Here is a 21,097-nt window from a genome sequence, read left to right on the forward strand (position 1 = left end):
AGAAATATTTAAAATACAGGATGGTGATCGAAAGGTTCTACAAGTGTAAAAATTCATTTATACGTTCAAGTTGCTAACCAAGAGTTCTGGAACTTTTCCAAATGGAATAGTGAGGCAGAAATACCTGGGCTTTGTTGCTTGTTTAAAAAACTTTTATAGGTTTATTTACAATACAAACGCCCTAGCTCAAGGACCTGGAGACACCTTTTCAGTTACGTAGTTGATCCTGATTCTCCAGGATACGCATTGTCTTTTGCAGACTCCATTTGCAAGTAATGTGTAATACATTAATGTGGGATTTTGTTGCAATTATATTTTGAATTAAGATGCCTGTGCAACCTTGTGCCTGTGCTGTACCTTGTACCTTTACAGCATAAAACACCTTCTCAGAAGAGAGCAAGATAAAATGCAGCAGTCCAGCATTATTGTCACCTTTTTTTTCCAATTCTTTTAACCTGTCTTTCTTTCACTCTAAAATTAGGAATGCCCATAAAAATGGATAATTATAGAATTATATGTGTAATACATATATTTTTCAGGAAGCAAAAGTAGTTTTTATGTCCAGTTTAGATGCTTTAGCCTTTTGAAAGCAGGAATATGGAGATAGGTGTTCAATTCAGAGTAACGAATTTATATGCCAGATTCGTGCCCCGTTGCTGATTTTGCGTCACACACATGCAGGATTAGTCTCCCAAACTGTCTTTACTCTCTTCTGAAGGTTTTCCTTTATTTTCTGCTTCAGAGGAAGACAAGCTGTAAGTGTAGTTTCTCATTCCTTATTATTAAAATTAAGCAGAGAAAAAGAGTGATATTCATACCTTGTAATCCTTCAGCTTCAGTACAAATCCACGGGCCTCTTCTGCCCTTCACCTACTTTACAGTTTGATATTTCTGCTCGAGGTGCCAGCTTGATGCTACTGCTAGTTTGTCTCTGCTTTGTTTACGTCGCACCTGCTGACATCAGGAGTCCCAGGACATTAATGGCTCTGTTGCCATTTGTGAGTTCTTTGCTCTGTTCAAGACACAGTAAGGACTTGCGTGGTGTACTGGCTAACTTCACAAGGTCTCTTACACCATAGCAAGTGTCTGTTTACCACGTTAGTAAAGCCAATAAGAAAATTGGAGGGTGGAGTTGTACCCTGTCCATGTTTTCTGCTATCCTTGTTGTACGCTTTCACTACTTCCCCTGTCTGTGGTGTTTAGCATTTTGATCCCTGCATCAAGGCCAAAATGTTTAAGTTCATGCCCATAGTGTTCTAATTCTAACAGGACATAGCTAGGGAAAGAGTCTTTTTTCTGTACGGGAAATGATTTTTATTCAGACTATTTCTAGCTGTTTTCTCAAGTTGCTAGTTTTTAACTGTTGTAAAGTGGTGAGTAATGTAATTAGCCATTACTAATATAACTAGTAATTAATTATGCCAACTGGTACTCTTGAGTACTCAAACAAGCCGAGAAAATAATTCTTATTTATAGCCAAGACAAAGTTGTGGAGTAAATAGCCATATGTCAAAGCCAGGAATTTTATTTTCCAGTGTTTTTCCCACTTTCATTTCAGTGATGGGGACAGGTACACGGTGTATTTTCCAAAAAGGAAAAACCATTACATACACTTCATGAAAATGAATCATCTACCTATGTGACAGGGTTAGTGTTGGAATTGTTAAATACAGAGGAACCACCTCACTATGTAAGCTCTTTTAATTTTCTTCCCACACATGGGTGTTCATGAAGAGTGTCCTTGTGAGTTGCATTTGATCAGGAGCTGTAATTTTCATACCATGGTTCTGTCTGGGAGTGCTCTGACTAGAGCAAGTATGCAGGACTCTTCTTTCTACCCAGTCTAAATTGAATTTCGGTATTTGTTACAAGTGTGAAATCTGCCAGAAATACAAGAGTGTCTTGCAGGTTCAACTTCATAGCTGTCTCTCCTTTTGATTCGAAAGGAGAAAAGGTGTTGATAGCAGTAATAGTTTTGGCAGGTCAGTGGCAGCTTGCTTCTGGCCACATGCTGCTGGGATTGAAAACACAAAAGGAGCCTTATATGAATGAGGCCTAATTGTTCCCACATTTAATTCCACCAAAGATAATAGTGGGTGGAAATAGATGCTTGTATGTACCTTGTAAGCAGTTTCATGAAAATGAGAAAAAATCAGAAAAATAAAGCACAAATATTTTTCTGAGCAATGGTATTTTTTGAACAGGCAGTATTTCTTAATGATTTTTAACTCACACAACGTGCAGGTATTTTTTTATATGAACACACATCAGACCAGCATATTGAGCTGATGCAGTAGCAGTGAGCTGTCACTCACAGTTCTTCTGCAGTCAAGTCTTTTAATTTATTCTAGTCCTTCTTCTCTTCAGCACGTATCCTGCTAGTTGCTAAGCAACCATAAGTGATTTTTTTACTGCGCATGAGTTCTGTGTGGTAGTTGTTGTGGTTATTATTTTCTAATTACAAAAGTCGGGACCAGGATTAAAATCAGAGTTGCATTAATAATTGCTAATTTTCTCCTGTTATATCTACAACCCAGCCATTTGAGATTATGTAATAAAAGATCACATTAATTTATATTGCAGATGCAGATGCACAAAGGGAGCAGAAGATAATATTTCTTTGTGAGGGGAGGTTCTATAAAAATGATAAAACAGAAGAAGCTGTTACTGATCTGAGTAGACAAAATCAGGCACTAGTCTTCTGTCTGTTGCATATTTCATGCTCTTAATGCTTTTTCTTTCACGGCCTTAAATGATCTTCAATAATTAATTGTATCAAGCAAAAGCTTGAAGGTTTTCCATGGCATTCTTAGTTTAATAGAATGTGTGAATGAATTGCAGTTGTCTAGATTTATATCTGGAAAATAAGATATTGCTGTTTGAAAATTTACTACTGTTATAATTTTAATATAAAATACAATGTAAGGACGGATGTGTGCATGTAAAGAGGAAAAAAATACGTAGCCATGAGTTAAAAAGCTTTATAATCGTCAGGAGATTTTTCAATGTGCTAAATTTTTTTTTTAATTGATCAAAATTAGATCATCACTAGCTGTTTCCTTTATATGGAAATTATTTTATTTATTGTTAGATTCTGAGGTGTAGATGAAGTCACAACCACATCAATGGTGTAGTTATTTTTCTCAAATAGATATTTCTCTTAAGGGAAAGCTGACGAAGTTTATAACACAGCAATTATAACTCAGTCCACCTGTGTAGCAAATCTGGATGCACACTGTGTAAAGTGTTGAAAGTGTCATTTCACAATTTTTAAGGCATTAGTTTGATCCTATGTCCTATATATTGGTGTATTGCACACATTTGTTAAGATAACTTTATTAAATTTGTGAAGTCAAGCACACAGAAAAATAGGATGTAACAGAAAAAAAGGTGGAAACCTAATGTGATTCCCTCAGGAAGATCTGTTACAGTGTGCTGTGTGATGTTGTGACAATGTACTGCTTTGCTTTGATTTGATTATTTTCCAGACAACCAGTGCTTTCCATCTACAACATGGACACTGTGAATGGACACACATTCACTGTATGAATGGTTAAGTCCTCCTTGGGCCTCTTGTTACACTCATAAGTAGTCTCAATTCAGATACAAAACTTTTTTCACAACATTTTATTCTCATTTCACAAATAAGAAATAGAAACTTATGTTTTAAGACACCATTTGGGCACCAGAGATCTGATTTCTCAGAGTACTTAGTGTTCTATAGGTTCAGAAGAAATTCCATTGATCTCAGTTGCAGATGAGAGTGCTCAACACTTTATTAACAACAACAAAAAAAATACAGTCCTCGATTTGCAAAAAAGCAGAAACATGTTAGTCATGTAGTGTTTATTTAATGCATTGCTTTTCCTAGTATTGCTTCCAGTTTCTTTTTGAGAGGATAGTCTGAGGTGAAGACAAGTTCCGTTAGGTGGTATGACACAGTCACACAGATCATTAGCAAGACTAGTGCCTTCAAAACCCCAGTTTAAACACCTCCCTCTCTGACAGGGCAGATATGAAAGTAGCGAATTTGTTTTTTTGGTGTGGATCAGCACCAAAGGAGATGGGAGGTGCAGTGGCCTGAGTTTCACAATTATTTGCTGTCAGGAGAGAATTAGTAAGACTTGGAATGACAGGTATCTGTCCATTTAATAATTTCTTCTATTTCAGTAACAGGGTGCTTCTTAAATAAATTAGATCTATTGGATGAAATTGCTGGTCTCTGCCTGGAGTGTGAGCTGCAGATGGTCTGTCTGGACCAACAGCAGTATGGAGCAGATAGACTTGACTCTCACCTTCCCTGACAGAGATGCACAGTATGCTGCCTTGTCTCACCATGCAGCAGCAGCAGCACCTGGAAGTGCATTCATGCATGTGCCATAGTCTTACTGTAACCTAGGTTGTCACTGCTGAGCAGACAAGGCAAATGGCTGCTTCTGCAAGTCAGCCAGAAGTTGTCAGGATGAGACGGAAGCTTTTGGTTTACATAGAATAGGAAAGTACTCTAGCTGCCAGTTGGTGCCCAAGGTATTGATTCCTGGGAAGGAACAACCCCATGCACCACTACAGGCTGAGGATTGATCTTCTGGAGAGTAGCAATGCAGAGAGAGCTGGGAGTCCTGGTTGATAATAAATTAACCATGAGCCAGCAATGTGCCCTCGTGGCCAAGAAGGCCAATGGCATCCTGGGATGCATCAAGAAGAGTGTGACCAGCAGGTCAAAGGAGGTTCTGCTCCCCCTCTACTCTGCCCTGGTGAGGCCTGATCTGGAGTCCTGTGTCCAGTTTTGGGCTCCTCAGCATAAGAGGGACAGAGAACCTCTGGAGAGAGTCCAGCACAGGGTCACCAAGATGATCAGGAGACTGGAGCAGGGTCACCAAGATGATCAGGAGACTGGAGCATCATCCCTACGAGGAAAGGCTGCAGGAGCGGAGGCTGTTTAGTCTACAGAAGGGGAGACAGAGGGAGGATCTTATTAATATTTACAAGTATCTAAATGGTGATGTCAGGAGATTGGGACATCCCTTTTTTCTGCTGTATCCAGCAAGAGGACAAGGGGTAATGGGATGAAGCTGGAACACAAAAAGGAGCCCTGGCACAGGCTGCCTAGGGAGGGTGTGGAATCTCCTTCTCTGGAGGTCTTCAAGACCTGCCTGAACATGTTCCTGTGCAACCTGGTCTAGATTGTCCTGCTTCTGCAGGGGAGTTGGACTAGGTGATCTCTAAAGGTACCTACCATTTTGTGATTATTGTCTTCTCTGATACACATAAGGGTCAGCAGTGTTCCAGGACTAAACCAAGAACACTGAGAAATCTTTTGTTAAGTGACCAACAGCTACTTGGAAAATGAGGAAATTCTCTTTATTCCTACTTGTGAATCTGATAGACCAATTAACAAGAGAAATAGTATTTCTTCAAATTCTGGTGCTGTTTGAGGCATTAAGAAATACCTAAGATGCAGTAGGCATCCGTGACTTTCATAAAGGGTAGAGCTGTTCTGTGCTTTTTGTCATCCTCCATGGTAGATTTACCTCAGTTAACTTTCAAGTCTGTATTAATTTAATGTGTCTGATAGATCCTACACGATTGTGGCATGTAACTGCAAGAAAGAAGCTGATGTGGAGACTAGGACTTAACAACTTTCTTGCCCTTGCCCTAACAACTTTCCAGCTCCTGTGAAGGTTTGATATTCCTCAGTTAACATTGGAACATGCAGATGAGAAAACAAGGCCTTTTTGGGGTAGCTGTGAGAGAAGGAAGCATGCAAATTTGGCCTGGGAAGTGCTCACTTACAAGCAGTGCATTGAATTATATTTCTCTTCAGCAGAGTTTTTTTTCCACTTCTTGGCCAGGAAAAATTACACATACGGTGTCCTGGTTTAGCAAGGAGCTGGTTTTGGTTGGTAACAGGGGGAGTGGGTTTCAGTGAAGACCCGGTAAAGAGTTTTTGGACTCTCCCCCGGCTCCTGGGTTCAGACCCACCTCCGGCCCGGCTGGGCCAATCTGGCGCCTCTGCCAGCACTATTTAGGGGACGGGAATTTGAAGTGCTGGCAGAAGATGTAAGAGTGATACAAGATGGAGGTGACCACAGGGACCCTTCAGCCAGAGAAGGAGGAAGGAAGGAGGAGCACTAGACCAGAGACCCCTCTGCAAGCCGTGGCGAGAATGCAGACTGTACCCCTGCAACCCATGCAGGGCCATGGCAGGACTGAGAGCCACCAGCAGCTCTGTGTGAGTGCACCCGGACGGGCGAGGGACTGTGTGAGGAGGCGGCCATGGCACAGGCCATGCTGGAGAGCCTGCACGCCGCAGAGCAGCCCCACACGAGAGGCAGAGAGGAGCTGTAGCCTTTGGGATAAATGCACATTGGAGCAGCCCGGGCAGGGCTGCCGTGCGTGTGAGGTACCCCACAGACATGTAGGGAGGACTGGTGCGGAGCCCACTTGCCCTGAGGAGGGACAAATGGCAGAAGCTATCGGGAATAGACTGACTGAAACCCCCACTCCCTGCACCCCTGGGCCGTTCATGGGGGGAGGAGGTAGAAACACAGGGATCAGGGCTCTGAGCCTGGGAAGAGGGGAGAAGGTGGTCTTAAAGGGCTGGTCAGACTCTTCATCATTGTACCACTCAATATTGTTTTGTTTGTTATGTTTTGGGGTTTTACGGTTATGCTTTAGTTGATGTTGCATTAAATTATTTTCTGTTTTCTTCCCCAAGCTCAGTAGCCTGAGCTGTTTTGTCCTGGACCTTAAGCAGCAATTAAGCTTGCCCTGCCCTTTGTCAATTCTCAGGTCCTTGGTACTTGAGGCCTGGTACTTTTGTTCCCTGATGGGAAAAAAATCCAAGAAAGCCCATAAATACCATAAACACATTTGTTCTCTAGGTGACTTATAGCTATGTGTTATTTGGGAAGCCACAAATAAGAAGGTCTTTTTTTAAAAAGTCAATTTGGAAGTGTTGAAGTTTTGAAATGGTTATTGACAAAGGATGAACAGTGAGAAATCTGAAAATCTTAAAAATTCCAAACACCTGCAAGAGATAGGCAGTGTTCCTAGAGTATGAAAGGCTTTTAGATAACCCATCATTTAATTTCAGATGACCGAAAAAGTGCAAATCTTCAATACAGTTACAATGATCTTTCTAGCAATGTAAGAGTCATTAACAGAAGTTATTTTTTTGTTGTTGTTGTAATATCTCATTCATCTGATAGCAGTCAGCATCTGGTATAGTATGAAGAAATGGTTTTCTGTGACAAGGAGGTACAAAACAAGTGAAATGACCAAGGAGAAGATAAATTTATAGTGACAACAGGGTCACTTACTAAAAATTCTAAAACAAAACTGAGAAAAGTGTAAGAGCGTACTCGGAAAACCATTACAGAGTTCAGATTTAAACCCTGATCCAGCTTTCATGAAAGTCTCCTACATGTATTGTCCTGTAATTATGGTGGTATGTTAGGAGTATAACAGCACATAGGATATGGTTTAAAGTGTAAATTCATTGTCTGTACCAAGTTAAAAAATTGGAGCAGGATTCAATTTCTGATTCTTGGAAAGAATAAATTGTGATTTTATGTATTTATTTATTTATTTTTCCTTACGATTAGGTTGTGTTTGGGCTTTCTGAGAAAGTTGTAATAAATCTTTGCATTTTGGGTCTGTTTTTCTCAACAGTTCAGGACGGCAACTAAGTGAAGTCTTCATTCAGCTCCCATCTAGGAAAGAATTACCAGAGTACTATGAATTGATTAGAAAACCAGTGGACTTCAAAAAGATAAAGGTAAAAGTTTTTTTTGGAAGTGGAGATTTCTAGATTCCTCCATTACTTTTTATTGTACAGAAGAGTGAGCATGAAGTTGTCATTAAAATTACAAAGGCATGAATATTGCATGTGCCTGTGTTCATGGCTTAGATTTTAGACGTTTTTACAAACCTCGTTAGGAATTATCGTTTTGTGTATATTGCAGTATATCACTGTATGTCAAAGCCAAATCAAAATGTAGCAGTGTGATGCAAATGACAGTTTCAGAGATGACATCTCAGTGTGGTTTTTTGCAAAGATCTAATTGTGAATTTGAAGCAAATCATTAGTAAAAACACTATGTTTGTGAAGGTTTGATGGTTGTAGGGGAATATAGTCATCCCTAAACCCTGGAATAGCCAGATTAGATCCAAACATAGTTTGGCAGATGGGGTTTGAGCAGCTTGCTGCATGAAAGATGATGTCATATCTGCATGACTGATTGAAGTTATAGCTTATTTTGTTTCTATGCTAGAAAGGAGAAACTCTTATCTCCATTTACCCAAAGGTCTCCATTTCTGTTGCTGTTATCCCTTCCAACTCACACAGCAATTTTTAAATTTTTACTCTATTATCCTTTAGTTTTTTGAGTAATACATTAACAATACATTTTAAGACTGACTTTATTTTAAGCAGGTACTTGTCATGATGTTTAAAGTTCTGAAGCAAAAGCTTTTAATGTGTTGAAATCAAATGTATTAATTCAGTGTCCTGTCTGCTGTTTTTCTTTCTACACTGCTGCCCATCCATATTTCTCTTCGTTTCCTCAACAAATGCAACAGGAAAGAATTCGCAACCATAAGTATCGGAGTCTTGGAGACTTGGAGAAAGATGTCATGTTACTGTGTCACAATGCTCAGACGTTCAATTTGGAGGGGTCACAGGTCTGAATGAACTACTTTATGTTAAGCATACAGGTTTCCTGCTCCATAATGTTCTCAGTGCTTGTGGATCATTATATTAGGTGTAAAATCCTCCTGTTTTAATTCTTCCTTTGAATACAGAAAAATGCCCAGATTCTTAGCATCATCCAGAGTTCAGTGGACCCAGCTGCAGCACATGCAGGCAGAGAAATTGGTTTTGACTGTAATTTCAAAATGAGTTTATTCTGATCTGTTTTTAGAGTAGTCCCTATGAGCAAGAGGAAAAAAATGTTGTTAAAAGAAACCTCATCAAAGTAGGCTTGAAGTCTGATGCTGCCAATACTAATGCATCCTTCAAATTCCAAAACGTTACTGATAAACCTTAGCTAAACTGGGGCTTTATATTAAAACTGGAAAATTAAAAAGTAAAATGACCATAGAGTTAGGGAAATTGTTCGGTACAGCTTGTCATTTTGTGATTATTTATGCTGTCTACAGACAGAAAATGTTTTTTGTGATGTGGAGGTGTAGTATTTTTACTCTCTTTATTTATTTGGAAAAAACATGTAAATAAATAACCTAAAAAATATTTTAATAAGAAAACTTGCATGGGAAAAAAAATTTGCAACATGTCCAGTGTAAATTGACAGTTTACTGCTTAGTCACATGGCAGTAAAACAGCCATAAACATCTAGTGATAACAGTTTAAAAAGAGGAGGTGAAAAGAGGCAAATAAAAATCAGTAGCTAAACAGGAGAAATTAATGAAATTACTCTCATCAGAATGACTCAGGTTGCTAATGGGAAACTGATCTCTTGTTAGGCAGTGGTGTTAGCATTTACAAGAATAATCCTGAGCACGTGGAAATGTTCGGTAGATATGCTGCTCTGTTTGGGAATAACTCAACTTGTATCAGGGTTTCAGTATTATTTTCCATTCCAAAGTAACATTAATTACCAGAGCTAATATTACTTTTTTAGCATGAAGTCCAAAGAACTGATATTTAAGATGTTTTTAGGCTTCTTTCTAGTAAGTTCACATACCATGCATTTTGATTTCCATTGAATTACAGGACACTTTTACATCTGTCCTCCAATTTTTAAGACTACTTCATATTCTTTATAATCGTTTGAGCCCACCTTTGCTCTAACATACCAGTTCACTTCAGTAAACTAGATTATTTGCATATGCACCAAATACCAAATAGGTATTTGAGTACACATTGACTTACAAGTGAAATTCTGCATGCTCTGTCAGGATGACACATCCTGCTTTTCTTGGAGCAAAGCAGTTCTATCTGAGCTGGAACCTTATAATGGGTTCTCAGGGAGAGGCAGACTTTGTGTTCTGAGGGTTTTGTCCTTAGTACAAACTCAGTGATATAAAAATGTCTCTATGTTCTAATGATCAAATGAAACACAGACATATCAAGGCTTTAAAATAGTGTCTATTGAAACAGGAGATTTGTCATGGATGTTTTCATTTGTCAGGAAGTTCTGTTGTTATTGCTGTTTCTTTTTTGATGGAAATTCCACTGTCATTGCTGCTTTTTTCTTTGAAATCATCTTGAATTGGATTTTGCTCAAAATAATAAAACTTTTATTTGCATAGCTTTTTGTGAAGCAGCCCCAGGTTTTTTTTCTGGATGAAAACACATACAAATAATTCCACATTAAGAGGGTTAAAATAATTTTCTAGACTATTTATTTCCCTAAGAAATTCTGTTTCAAAGTCTGGGTCACAGTAATACCTGAAGTATGTAGCAACCAGCATTGAAAAGATACAGTATTGTACACTTCCTTAGTTAATTTTGTCTTAGATAAGTGAAGTATGAGAAAGGACAGCAAGGTTAGTTGGAAGAGCCATTCCTAAAAGAACAGAATATGCTAATAACATTCATAAGAAAAATAAATGATTCTCCAGAGGAACTAACGGCTTCTATTGATACCCAACTTGAAAAGAAGATATGAGAGAGAGGCAATAATCATTGTTTCACGGGAGGATGCTGTGGTGTCTTACAGTGCGCTAATGCTGTAAAATAAGAGGAGAAAAGCTTTTTCAAAACATCCATGATCATTATATATATATGTCAAAGTTTAGCATGATCAGGAGCAATCAAATATTTCATAACAAAAAGCACAGTGGTACTTGCAGAATGGGGAGCAATCTGCACTGAGAGGCAGTTTTTTTAAAAAGGACTCGGCACTCAAGGGAAATAAGACATCCTGTGTATTTCATATAAAGTAGACTGAACAGAGGGGGTTTTCTAATTCATTTTGTCAAGCCTGCAAAGTGTTAGAGCAGTTTTACTGGTTTTAACATACAGTTTGGATAATGGCAGCCCAAAATTCTTCCATTATCTCTCTCTCAAATACCCACTGTCCCTTTATACAAGATTGCAATTGAGCCAGAGGAGTAATATGACAGCCAAGGTAGTTGAAGCAATGCAGATGTTAAAACGCAGTACAACCTATGACTCTGTACTCATCCATTAACTATTCTTAATTGCATAGTGCTGAATTTTCCGATGCTTGGCTTCTGATGTTTTACAAAACAAAATCTAGAAGCTCATTTGTTGATTATGAAGGGCCAGATATGCAGCAAGATAAGAATTTTACTGTGTTAATCTGTTACAAGCCTACTGTAGTCCTCTCACTCTTCAGAGTCCTCATCCCGTGTACCCAAGATACTTAGCAAGACACAGAATGTTTGAGAACGGGTACTAAGTTTAGAACAAGCACTGATTATTTTTTTCCTGGTGTTTTTAGATCTAGGAGGAAGGAAGGAATAAGCTGAAAATTCAATTAATTCCCTTATAGCCACTTATTTCAGAAACAGCTAAGGAAAGTTAGCTGTTCGTCATTATCAATTGTATTGATAGATTACAACCCATTTTTAAATTAGAATGCTTACTGCTGAAGTCTGTTGCTTTGACAGTTTTTCAAGGATGTTATGATCTAATGAAAATATTCAATAGTTCCTGTGATAATAGAAATAATAAGAAAAACACTCTGAATGGACATTTTAGATATAATGCATTTTAAGAATTGTGGTTTTGTGGCTCACTGTCGCCAGATTTCTTCATTTATCTCATGAAAAATTAATGTTGGCATTTCTAGTAAAATTCTTGCAACAGGCATCGTTACTCAGTATTTGAAAAGGCCATATACTCTCTGCACTGGAAATTGAAGTCTGTACTGTGAGCTTTTGGTATTACTTGACTTTAAAGTTCTGATCCATACCTGCTTTAGATCTATGAGGATTCCATTGTTCTTCAGTCTGTGTTCAAAAGCGCACGACAGAAGATTGCCAAAGAAGAAGAAAGTGAGGATGAAAGCAATGAGGACGAAGATGATGATGAAGAAGAAGAATCAGAATCAGAATGTGAGTCACCTCTTAAATACTGAATACGAGATACATTTGGGGAAGATAGGGGAGGCTTTCCAGTTTCTGTATGGGGACTGATTATAAGGATGTCTTTTCTATTTTGGTGAAAGTAAGTTCTTACTAAGTTTGCTGCTGTGAGTGTTAATACTCAGCTTAAGTCTTTTGACTGTATGTTCTGACTATACCTTATATAGCTAGCTATTTTTAAGCCAGAAACAAATCACAAAGATGCTTTGTGGAAGCAGATCTGACTAGCTGTGAGTGTTTATAAGTCCTGCTGGTTCCACTCGAGTTGTTTGTTAATAGAAATCCGTGGAAAGGCTAGAGACAGTCTTCATTCATGAGCAGTCAGTATTCAGGTGTGATGTAACTTATAAACACATCACTAGGTTAAGAATCTGAAGATTCTTCAGTGCTACAAGGACTAAGGAAACTCCCCTTGTTTCATAAGCAGACGACACTCATTCAGTCCCTGCAGACTTGAAAACATGATACAGTGGAAAAGGAAGGATCCCTTCATTGCACTTTCTACCACTGAATACATCTACTCATACTCTTTACCTACCTTATCTGTGTGGTTACAGAAACTGTAGAACTTGTCTCTGAGCTACTCTGCTGAGTATGTCACATGAGGGTGTGAAGCTTGCAACCGTAGCAGTTCATTTGGAAAAGAGTGGGTGTTCTGGAATCAGGAACTTGAACATTTTTTTCAGAGTGGTGTCAACTCAAAACTTGCCAGTCACCTCCATGTAGCATTTCTATAGTTTAAAAATTCTCTGTTAGTAAAAAGAATGCACATTTCTGTGTGCATGGAGGAAAATGCTTTAGGTGTGTATCTTCTCCCAGGACCATATAAATAACAACCTCTAGATGCCATGTATTCTGAGAATGAAAGAAGATGCACATGGTCAACTTAAAGTTACTTTTTATAGGTTAATAGAAATTATTGTTAAAACTATCAAGAAGTAGAGAAATAAAAGCTAATACTTCTGCTTCATTGTTCCACAGACCAGATAAAGAACAGAGGGAAAATTTTTCCAAGCTGCTACCAGGGGTAAATTTCTGTGAACAGAGACAGCATTTAAAAATTTATAAGTGAAAGTTACATTGATATATACTGTTAAACTTTTTTCAGCAAAATCGGTGAAAGTCAAAATCAAGCTAAATAAGAAGGATGAAAAAAGTCGGGAGAAAGGAAAAGGCAAGAAGAGGCAAAGCCGAGCCAAAGCCAAGCCTGTTGTGAGTGATGATGATAGTGATGAGGATCAAGATGAAAATGTAAGTTTTGTTCACTGAGGCTGTGGCATTGGTTGCAGTGAATGCGTCTCTTCCCTCTCCTGCTTGCTGTCAGAATTTTCAACTACTTGTGCTTAATCTGTATTTTTTAATCTGTATTTTAATCATTTTGAGAGAACTGGGAGAGAATGTTAACTGTATCTGGGTGTGCTTATGAGATCTGGTCCCAGTGCTGAAAGACAAGAAGTCTAAGAAGTTTGGACCTTACTTTTTGGAGATATTCCTACTTTCATTGAACCTTTAAACTTCGTAATCTGTTTGCTCTTATCCACAGATGAGAAACTCTTAGTTTGGTGGGGTTTTTGTTTGTTTTGTTTTGGGTTTTTTTGGTGGGTTCTTCTACTATTGCAAGAAATGAAAGCAGGCCTTTAATTTTAAATGGCTGGGTAGAAGGAACAGTGTGATGTTTCCTGACTCTGTGTCTTTTCTTCTCCAAAGAAGTCTACTGTGATTAAATGTCATGAAAGAGAAGTATTAGATAATATATTACCTTTCTTAAGGTTATCTTCATTTGCCTGTTCAATTGTAATTTTTCTTACTTTCCCTTTCTTTCTTTGTCCTTCTTTAACAAATTCCACAGAATAGCTGGCAAAGAATTTCTGACTTGTCTTGTGTCTCTTACCTCTAGGACCAGTCGGAAGCAAGCGGAAGTGATGATGAGTGATCCATAGGGTTTATTTTCTTGGCAGAACTGACCCTTTCCCCTTCTCTTCTCCCTTCTCCTATTTTACACCTAGTGAATTCATTTTGTCAAATAGACATTGGGTTGTTTCTGTACTCTCATTCTCTACAAATTAGCTTAGAATAGTGGCAGACAAACATATGATATCATGGTGTAAAAAAAGGAAAAAAATGTAACATATTACGACCAAATGGGCCTCAAAAGATTAAAAAACAACAACAACAAAAAAGCTTTTAATGGATAATGTAGGTTGATAGTATATTTCTATAGGCTGGTTTTAACTCAGTAATGGTTTGAATGTGCCTGGTTTTATCTTTTGTTACGGTGTTCATCAGTGGCACCAGAAAGACAGAGGGGATAAAAAAAATAAGTCTTTCGTAGCATTGATAACCAGGAGAAGCCATTAAAAGCCTCTGGTTATTTTGTTTTTCATTAGGCAGTTTTAAAAATTTTTATTCTGGTTTTTTTTTTTTTTACACTGTGGTACATATATGCAACTTTGTTTAATAGCTTATAAATGTACAGTAGTTAGCCTTCATTCACCTTGTCTCATATACGTTTTTCCACTTTACGCTTGATGATCTTCCGAAAAACGCTTTTTGAATTGTATCAAATTTATGTCTAGTGCAAACTTTGCTTAACTTTTTTTTTTTTCCTTGATTAAAAAAGTTGGGTTAAAAAAATGTTATTGAACATTGCAATCTATATAGTGTAATGGATGGCTTCTTTCATCAGACTAATCTCTTCTATGTTACCAGTGTGGATTATCACCTTTTCCCTAAAGTGTACTTAATCTTTGCTTTCTTTGCACAATGTCTTTGGTTGCAAGTCATAAGCCTGAGGCAAATAAAATTACAGTAATTTTGAAGAACATGGTGTTGGTGCTTTACTAAGAAAGACATAATTTGCCACAATAGGTGCGGCCTTGTGTTAGAAGTTCCACAAAAATCTTGTTATAGTAGGGATGAGGGTAGGAGTATCCTCTGTAGAGGGTCCACTGTGGTCTGTCCTGAATGCAAGACAAGAACTCATTCAAACACTGAGGAAGTATCTTCAGAGATGGAGAGAAGATCTGCAATACCTGTTAAATTAAGGGTAATAAAATTGAAGTAGTAAAATAATACCTGGAAGTAAATATGTAGTTCATTACCTAATCACAATTGAAGTGATTAAGCAATGAAATGAACATTTATTTTTCTTCCAGGAAATGTACATCCACAGGCCTCACTGGGCGTGAATGCGATTAGTAAGCAGGCAGTCAGTACACTTCTCAGTTGCTGGTATTATCTTCAGGCATCAGGGTTGTGATGCACTTAAATGTGGTAGGGTGAACATTTGCATTACATATTTAAAGTTCATGTTGCTACTCTGGGAAAAAAATCAAACTTCTTCGATCTGAACATCTATTGAGCCGAAAATGTGCAAGCCTAGGAGTTGCCTTGTAAACGGAACGTTTGTCACATGAACGTGTGACAGTGCCCTCTGTTCCCTCATCAAGGTCACTAATGAATAGATTGAACAATACTGGTCCCAGCACCGACCCCTGAGGGACCTCACTAGATAAAGGCCTCCAACTAGACCCTGACCCATTGAGCACAACTCTCTGCCTTCTTCCCTTCAACCAGTTCACAATCCACTTCACAAACTGATCATCCAGCCTAGATTTTCTCAGTTTGGCTGTGAGGATGCTGTAGGAGACGGTGTCAAATGCTTTACTGAAATCCAGATAAACCACATCCACTGCACTACCACCATCTGTCCACCTGATTACATCTTCATTAAGGCTATCAGGTTGGTCAAACATGACTTGCCTTTGATAAAGCCATGTTGAGTGCTCCTAATGACCCTCTTGTCCTTTAAATGCCTGGAGACGGTACCGAGGATAAGTCGTTCCATCACCTTTCCAGGGATGGAAGTGAGGGTGACTGGTCTATAGTTACCCAGCTCTTCCTTCTTACCCTGTTTGAAGACTGGAGGGACATTTGCTTCCTCCAGACCTCAGGCACCTCTCCTGTTCTCCACGACTTTCTGAAGATGATGCAGAGTGGTTTAGCAATGTCTGAAACAGCTTTGCAGAAAACGACGTGGTGAGCACCAAGTTGAACGTGAGCTAGACATGCACCCTTGCAGCAAAGAAGGTTAAGAGTATCCTGAACTGCATTAGAAGGAGTGTTGCCATCAGGTCTAGGGAAATGATCCTTCCCCTCTCCTCATCACTTGTGAGACATACTTGGAGTGCTATATCCAGAGAGGGAATCCCCAGCAGGAGAGACAGGGAGATACAGAAGCAAATCCAGCAAAGGTCCACTAACATAGTTAAAGGACTGGAGCATGTGACATACAAAAGGAGGCTGAGAGAGCAGACCGTTCAGCCTGAAGAACAGAACACTCAAAGGCAGCTTATTGATATGAATTGGTATCTGAAGGTGGGTTGCAAAGAAGAGAGAGACAGGTTGTTTCCAGTGGTGCCCAGTGACACGATCAGAGGTGATGAACACAAGCTGAAACACAGGAAGTTCCTTCTGAACAACAGGAAACACGTTGTTCCTTTGAGGGTGACTGAGCCCTGGCATGGGTTTGCCCAGAGAGGTCATGGAGTCTCTATCCGTGGAGATACTCAAAGGTCACTTGGACAGGGTCCCAAGCAGCTGGCTCCTGGTGGCCCTGCTTGAGCAGAGGGGTTGGACTAGATGACCTTCAGAGGTCCCTGCCAACCTCAGCTGTTCTGTGATTCTGGAATACAGGTTTGCAGAAGGCATTTATCCTTCAGTGACTGTTTCACACCACCATCTATAAATGTTATTATTTCACTGCAAAATGAACTCGAGTCTGCCCATTATGCATGACAAGAAACATCTGGCAGTCAGCTTCAGTCGCTGCTGGCCTAGACTGGATTTCAGCTGGCAACTTAGATGTAAAGGCAGAGTATCACATTACCCACCCCCAGAGTGCCTGTTGACTTTGCAGTGACCCAATTTGATTTATTTTTCAAGAACTCAGTATTTACAGATGAGTGTTCAACTGGAGAATAAATATGATCTAAGATGACCCAACATTTCCGTTAAAAATGAAAGTAACTTTTTTTAGTCAGTAACTGTAAGCAATAGGAGGATATCAACTACATAAGAAATGTAGTTGAATTCTTATGTACAGATTTTGTTTCATGAGGTTTAAGTAATTTAAAAATATTTTCAACTTTGTGGTGGTTTAGCCTGATGTCCACCCAGTCATAAAATCACTCCCCCTCCTAAACTGGACAGGAGAAAGAAATATAACAAATGCCTTGTGAGTTGAGATAAGGATGGAGAGATCACCCAGCAATTAGTGTCACGGGCAAAACAGACTCAATTTGGGGAGAAAAAGGTTTGATTTATTAAAGAAATGATAAGAGCAGGGAGATGGGAAATAAAACTGACTTAAAAAGACCTCCCCCCACCCCTCCTCTTCCCGGGACTCCCTTTCCTTCCCCCTCAACGGCACAGGGGATGGGGAATGGGGGTTGTAGTCAGTTCATTAGATGGACTTTGCTGCTGCTTCTTCTCAGGGGGAGGCCTCCTCACACTTCCCACTGCTACACTGTGAGGTCCCTCCCCACGGGAGACAGTCCCTCATGAACTTCTCCAGTGTGAGTCCCTCCCATGGGCTGCAGCTCCTCACGAGCCGCTCTGGCATGGGGCCTCTCACAGGGGCAGCTCCTCACACCCTGCCCCAACATGGTTCACCTACTGGGAGAACAGTCCTTCAGGAACCAACTGCTCCAGCCTGTGACCTTCACGGGATCACAAGTCCTGACAGCAAACCTGCTCTAGCCTGGGTACCTCCCCCACGGACTCCCAGGTCCTGCCAGGAACTTGCTCCAACGTGGGCTTCCCACAGAGTCACAGCCTCCTTCAGGCATCCACCCGCTCCGGCGTGGGCTCCTCCACGGGCTGCAAGTGGGTCTCTGCTCCCTGGCGGCCTCCATGGACTGCAGGGGCACAGCTGCCTCACCATGGTCCTCACCACAGGTCACAGGGGAGCCTTTTCAGTGCCTAAGCACCCTCCTTCCCCTCCTTCTCCACTGACCTTGGTGTCTGCAGAGATGTTTTCACATTCTCACTCCCTGTTGCTGCTGCAGTTTTGCAACTGCGCAACAACTCCTCAAATACATTGTTCACAGAAGCATTATGCCAATCACTAATTGGCCAGGCCTGGGTCAGGTGCAGGGTACAACTGACTGGCCCTAACCGTGCGAGCTACATGTTAAGCTTCTGTCAGCTCTTTTTTTTTTTTCAAAGAAGCCAGCCCTGTAGACCCCCACTACCAAATAACCTGGCCCAGGCAAAACCACTACAAACTTCCCTTCTGCATTCCAAGGGAAAAAAAAAAGCAATTATTTTTATCATTAGATTAAAATTGATTGATGACTATTAGGTCACACCTGTGCCTCTGCTGCAGTTAGTCCTGTTATTTTTCTTAGGATTTGAATTCATTTCTACCTGGACTAATTTTTTAAATTGTTATCTTGCTCTTTCTCTGTGTGGATTTACTGCATTTTTCAAGATGAGCTTTTTTCCTGGTAACCTCAGCACATCACTGTATGAACAAAAAAGTTTTGGGCAGATTTTTGTCATACGTAACCTTCCAGATCCTTTACAAAAAAAGGGGAAGTCTCCTTTTAAGGTATGTACAAATCCATGGTAAAGATGGAAGCCCACTTTTACAGGATTCCCTTTATAGCACAAGTCAACATGCAAAGCACTTGGAATACCTTTTGGACAGTATGCAAATCAAAGCACAGTGCTACAGTCAATATTGAGGGACGTTAACTCATTTCCTACCTTCAGAAAATCACGTAGTAAAATTTGAAATAGTGTTACTTGGACACTGATGAACGTAAACAAGGAGGTTTTCATGTTGCATCTACTCCTGGGAAGTAGGCAGCAGTGTAAGTGGGCCAGATGAATAACACTTTAACAGCTTTTATAAGTTCAGGTGCTATTCTTTCTTTTTTCCTCACACACCTTCTGGAAGAAACAGAATGCAAAACCTTTCACGCATTCCTGTAAATGGCTTCCTGCTCAAGCCTGTCTAGTCTTCAGTGCAAAGCATTGCACCAGCTGCTTGTTCACACACACTTATATTTTCGTTTCCTTTATCACGTATACTGCATTTTGAACAGAAATGTCAGAGTGTTGCCCCACCACCACCGCTCTGGGCCTGGAGGTGTATGCTTTGCTCACTCAGATGATGAATGACGCTTGCGACTAGGTAGTTGCTGAGGCAAAGAGGTGTGGTAGAGAGTGTCATGGCAAATACTGACACAGCTTCTGTGCACTGTAAGAAAAAGACATGGCTCGTGGAGTAATTAATAAGCCTCAAGTCCATGTGCAATTATTGAGCTATTGGCACATGCTCAGTCCTGACAGCTGCCGAAGGAGGGCATTAATGGCGTTAATAATGCACAGTCCATTGTTGGTTTTTCATTAAAAATGCTTGGACAGGAGGGTTTACTTAACACATTGTCTGGTCTAGAAAATGGGTCACAACATGCTGAAAGCAAAATGAATCGTTTTTAAAAAAGGATTTTTAGACAGGTCTCTTACTTCCCTCTCTGTTCATCCTCTGAAAAACCTCTGAAACATTTTAAAGTTCCTGAAAAAAACATTTTTGAGTTTTAATAGAGACTTGAACTGTAAGCTAAAGCATAACTGCAAGTCAGGTTCTGTAGGTTCACAAACAACACTAGCAAATGTTATTCATTTGTGTGTGGGGACCATAAGGGAAAGTAGGCTTAGGGCAGGCAAAGAGGTCAATGACAATTTTGACTCCTTTGCAGTAAAATGGTACATCATTTTAGGGGTCCTTCACCCCTTGTCTTGCTGTGCCAAACAGGGTAAAAAGTAGATGAGGCAGGTAGAGAACTGCTTATTTAAGCAGCAGATGTGAAACAAGGTACAGGGAAGAATTTGTCTAGTTCTGTTCGATAGAAACTGAACATCCTGTCCATTGGGTATGGAACTTTGCACGTTGGGAAAGTGCAGTGGTACATCTGAAGTATTTAAACATCTAGGACCATGTTTGTGCCTGGGGTATCCTTGTTAACTACAAAGGAGTCAAAAAATACCATAAAGGATTATCCAGATGCAGCCTGCTTATTCTCTGTGAGGAAAGTCAGAAAGCCAGATTTTGTCCAACAATTGTTCAAACGAGAAATAAGCCAAAAGTTAACTGGGGGTTGTGGCAGCACTTGTTTCCCCTTAACAAACAAAAGCTCACCATCTCCTCAAATGGAAGACAGTTGGTGCAGGCATATCACTGCTTCTTTCTCACATGGAGGTCACACTTGCTTCCAGACAGTAGTTCTCTCTCCATTTGCTTTACTTGTGTGAGCTGTGAATGTGGCAATATTTAATAATACTTTTGATGAGTGGGCTGAAGAACACATTGAACTTTCTGCCTTGATCGAATGCTTTTGTGAAGTAAAATATTTCTGTTTCTCTGCCTCAATATGTTCCTATGTGACTGATCTTGGTGAACCTGCTTCTGCAGGGCAATTGGACTAGATGATCTGTAAAAGTCCCTTCCAACCCCTATCATTCTATGATTCTATGATTATGAGGAGCTTGTATTTCAATCCATATAGTATTTTACTTCTCCCTTATTTTCATGACCACAGCAGACTAAGTAACAAAAATTCTTCTCCAATAAGAGGATGGCAGTACTTGGGAATAGGCTAGCCAATTTGATCGAGAGGGCTTTACAATGAAGGACTTTGGGAGTGGGGAGAAATAACATAGAACAAGCTATACTGTCTAGCAGGGAAACAGGGCAGGGCAGGGAAGGCCATGATAAGTGACTCTCATCTGCACACCGTGTTGAGATGCAGATGCTGACCACCCTGAGAAAGAGCCAAACCAGGGAGCAACCTCCTGCATCCACCCAGGGGAACCTGTGTGTTTGAGTAAGCCCCTGCACTGCCTCTACAGCAATGCACGCAGCCTGGGGGATAAGCAGGAGGAACTGGAGATGTGGGTGCGGATGCGGGGCTACGACCTCATTGTGGTCACAGAGACGTGGTGGGACAGC

The 21,097-nt window shown here is 40.0% G+C and overlaps 1 protein-coding gene across 4 annotated transcripts in view; it reads left to right on the forward strand.

The window, feature by feature from the left end:
- SMARCA2 (SWI/SNF related, matrix associated, actin dependent regulator of chromatin, subfamily a, member 2) overlaps positions 1-14,900 on the forward strand; it is a 117,533-nt gene extending 102,633 nt beyond the window's left edge. For all 4 annotated transcript variants that reach the window (XM_062019527.1, XM_062019523.1, XM_062019524.1 and 1 more), the window contains 5 exons: positions 7,675-7,780; positions 8,584-8,685; positions 11,916-12,048; positions 13,187-13,329; positions 13,976-14,900. In XM_062019527.1, coding sequence (XP_061875511.1) covers positions 7,675-7,780; positions 8,584-8,685; positions 11,916-12,048; positions 13,187-13,329; positions 13,976-14,011 — 520 coding nt within the window. In that variant the 3' untranslated portion in view covers positions 14,012-14,900. The remainder of the gene's footprint in view (positions 1-7,674; positions 7,781-8,583; positions 8,686-11,915; positions 12,049-13,186; positions 13,330-13,975) is intronic.
- Positions 14,901-21,097: the final 6,197 nt, after the last annotated feature.

The sequence above is a fragment of the Colius striatus genome, chromosome Z, assembly GCF_028858725.1.
Source record: "Colius striatus isolate bColStr4 chromosome Z, bColStr4.1.hap1, whole genome shotgun sequence".
NCBI classification, from domain to species: Eukaryota; Metazoa; Chordata; class Aves; order Coliiformes; family Coliidae; genus Colius; species Colius striatus.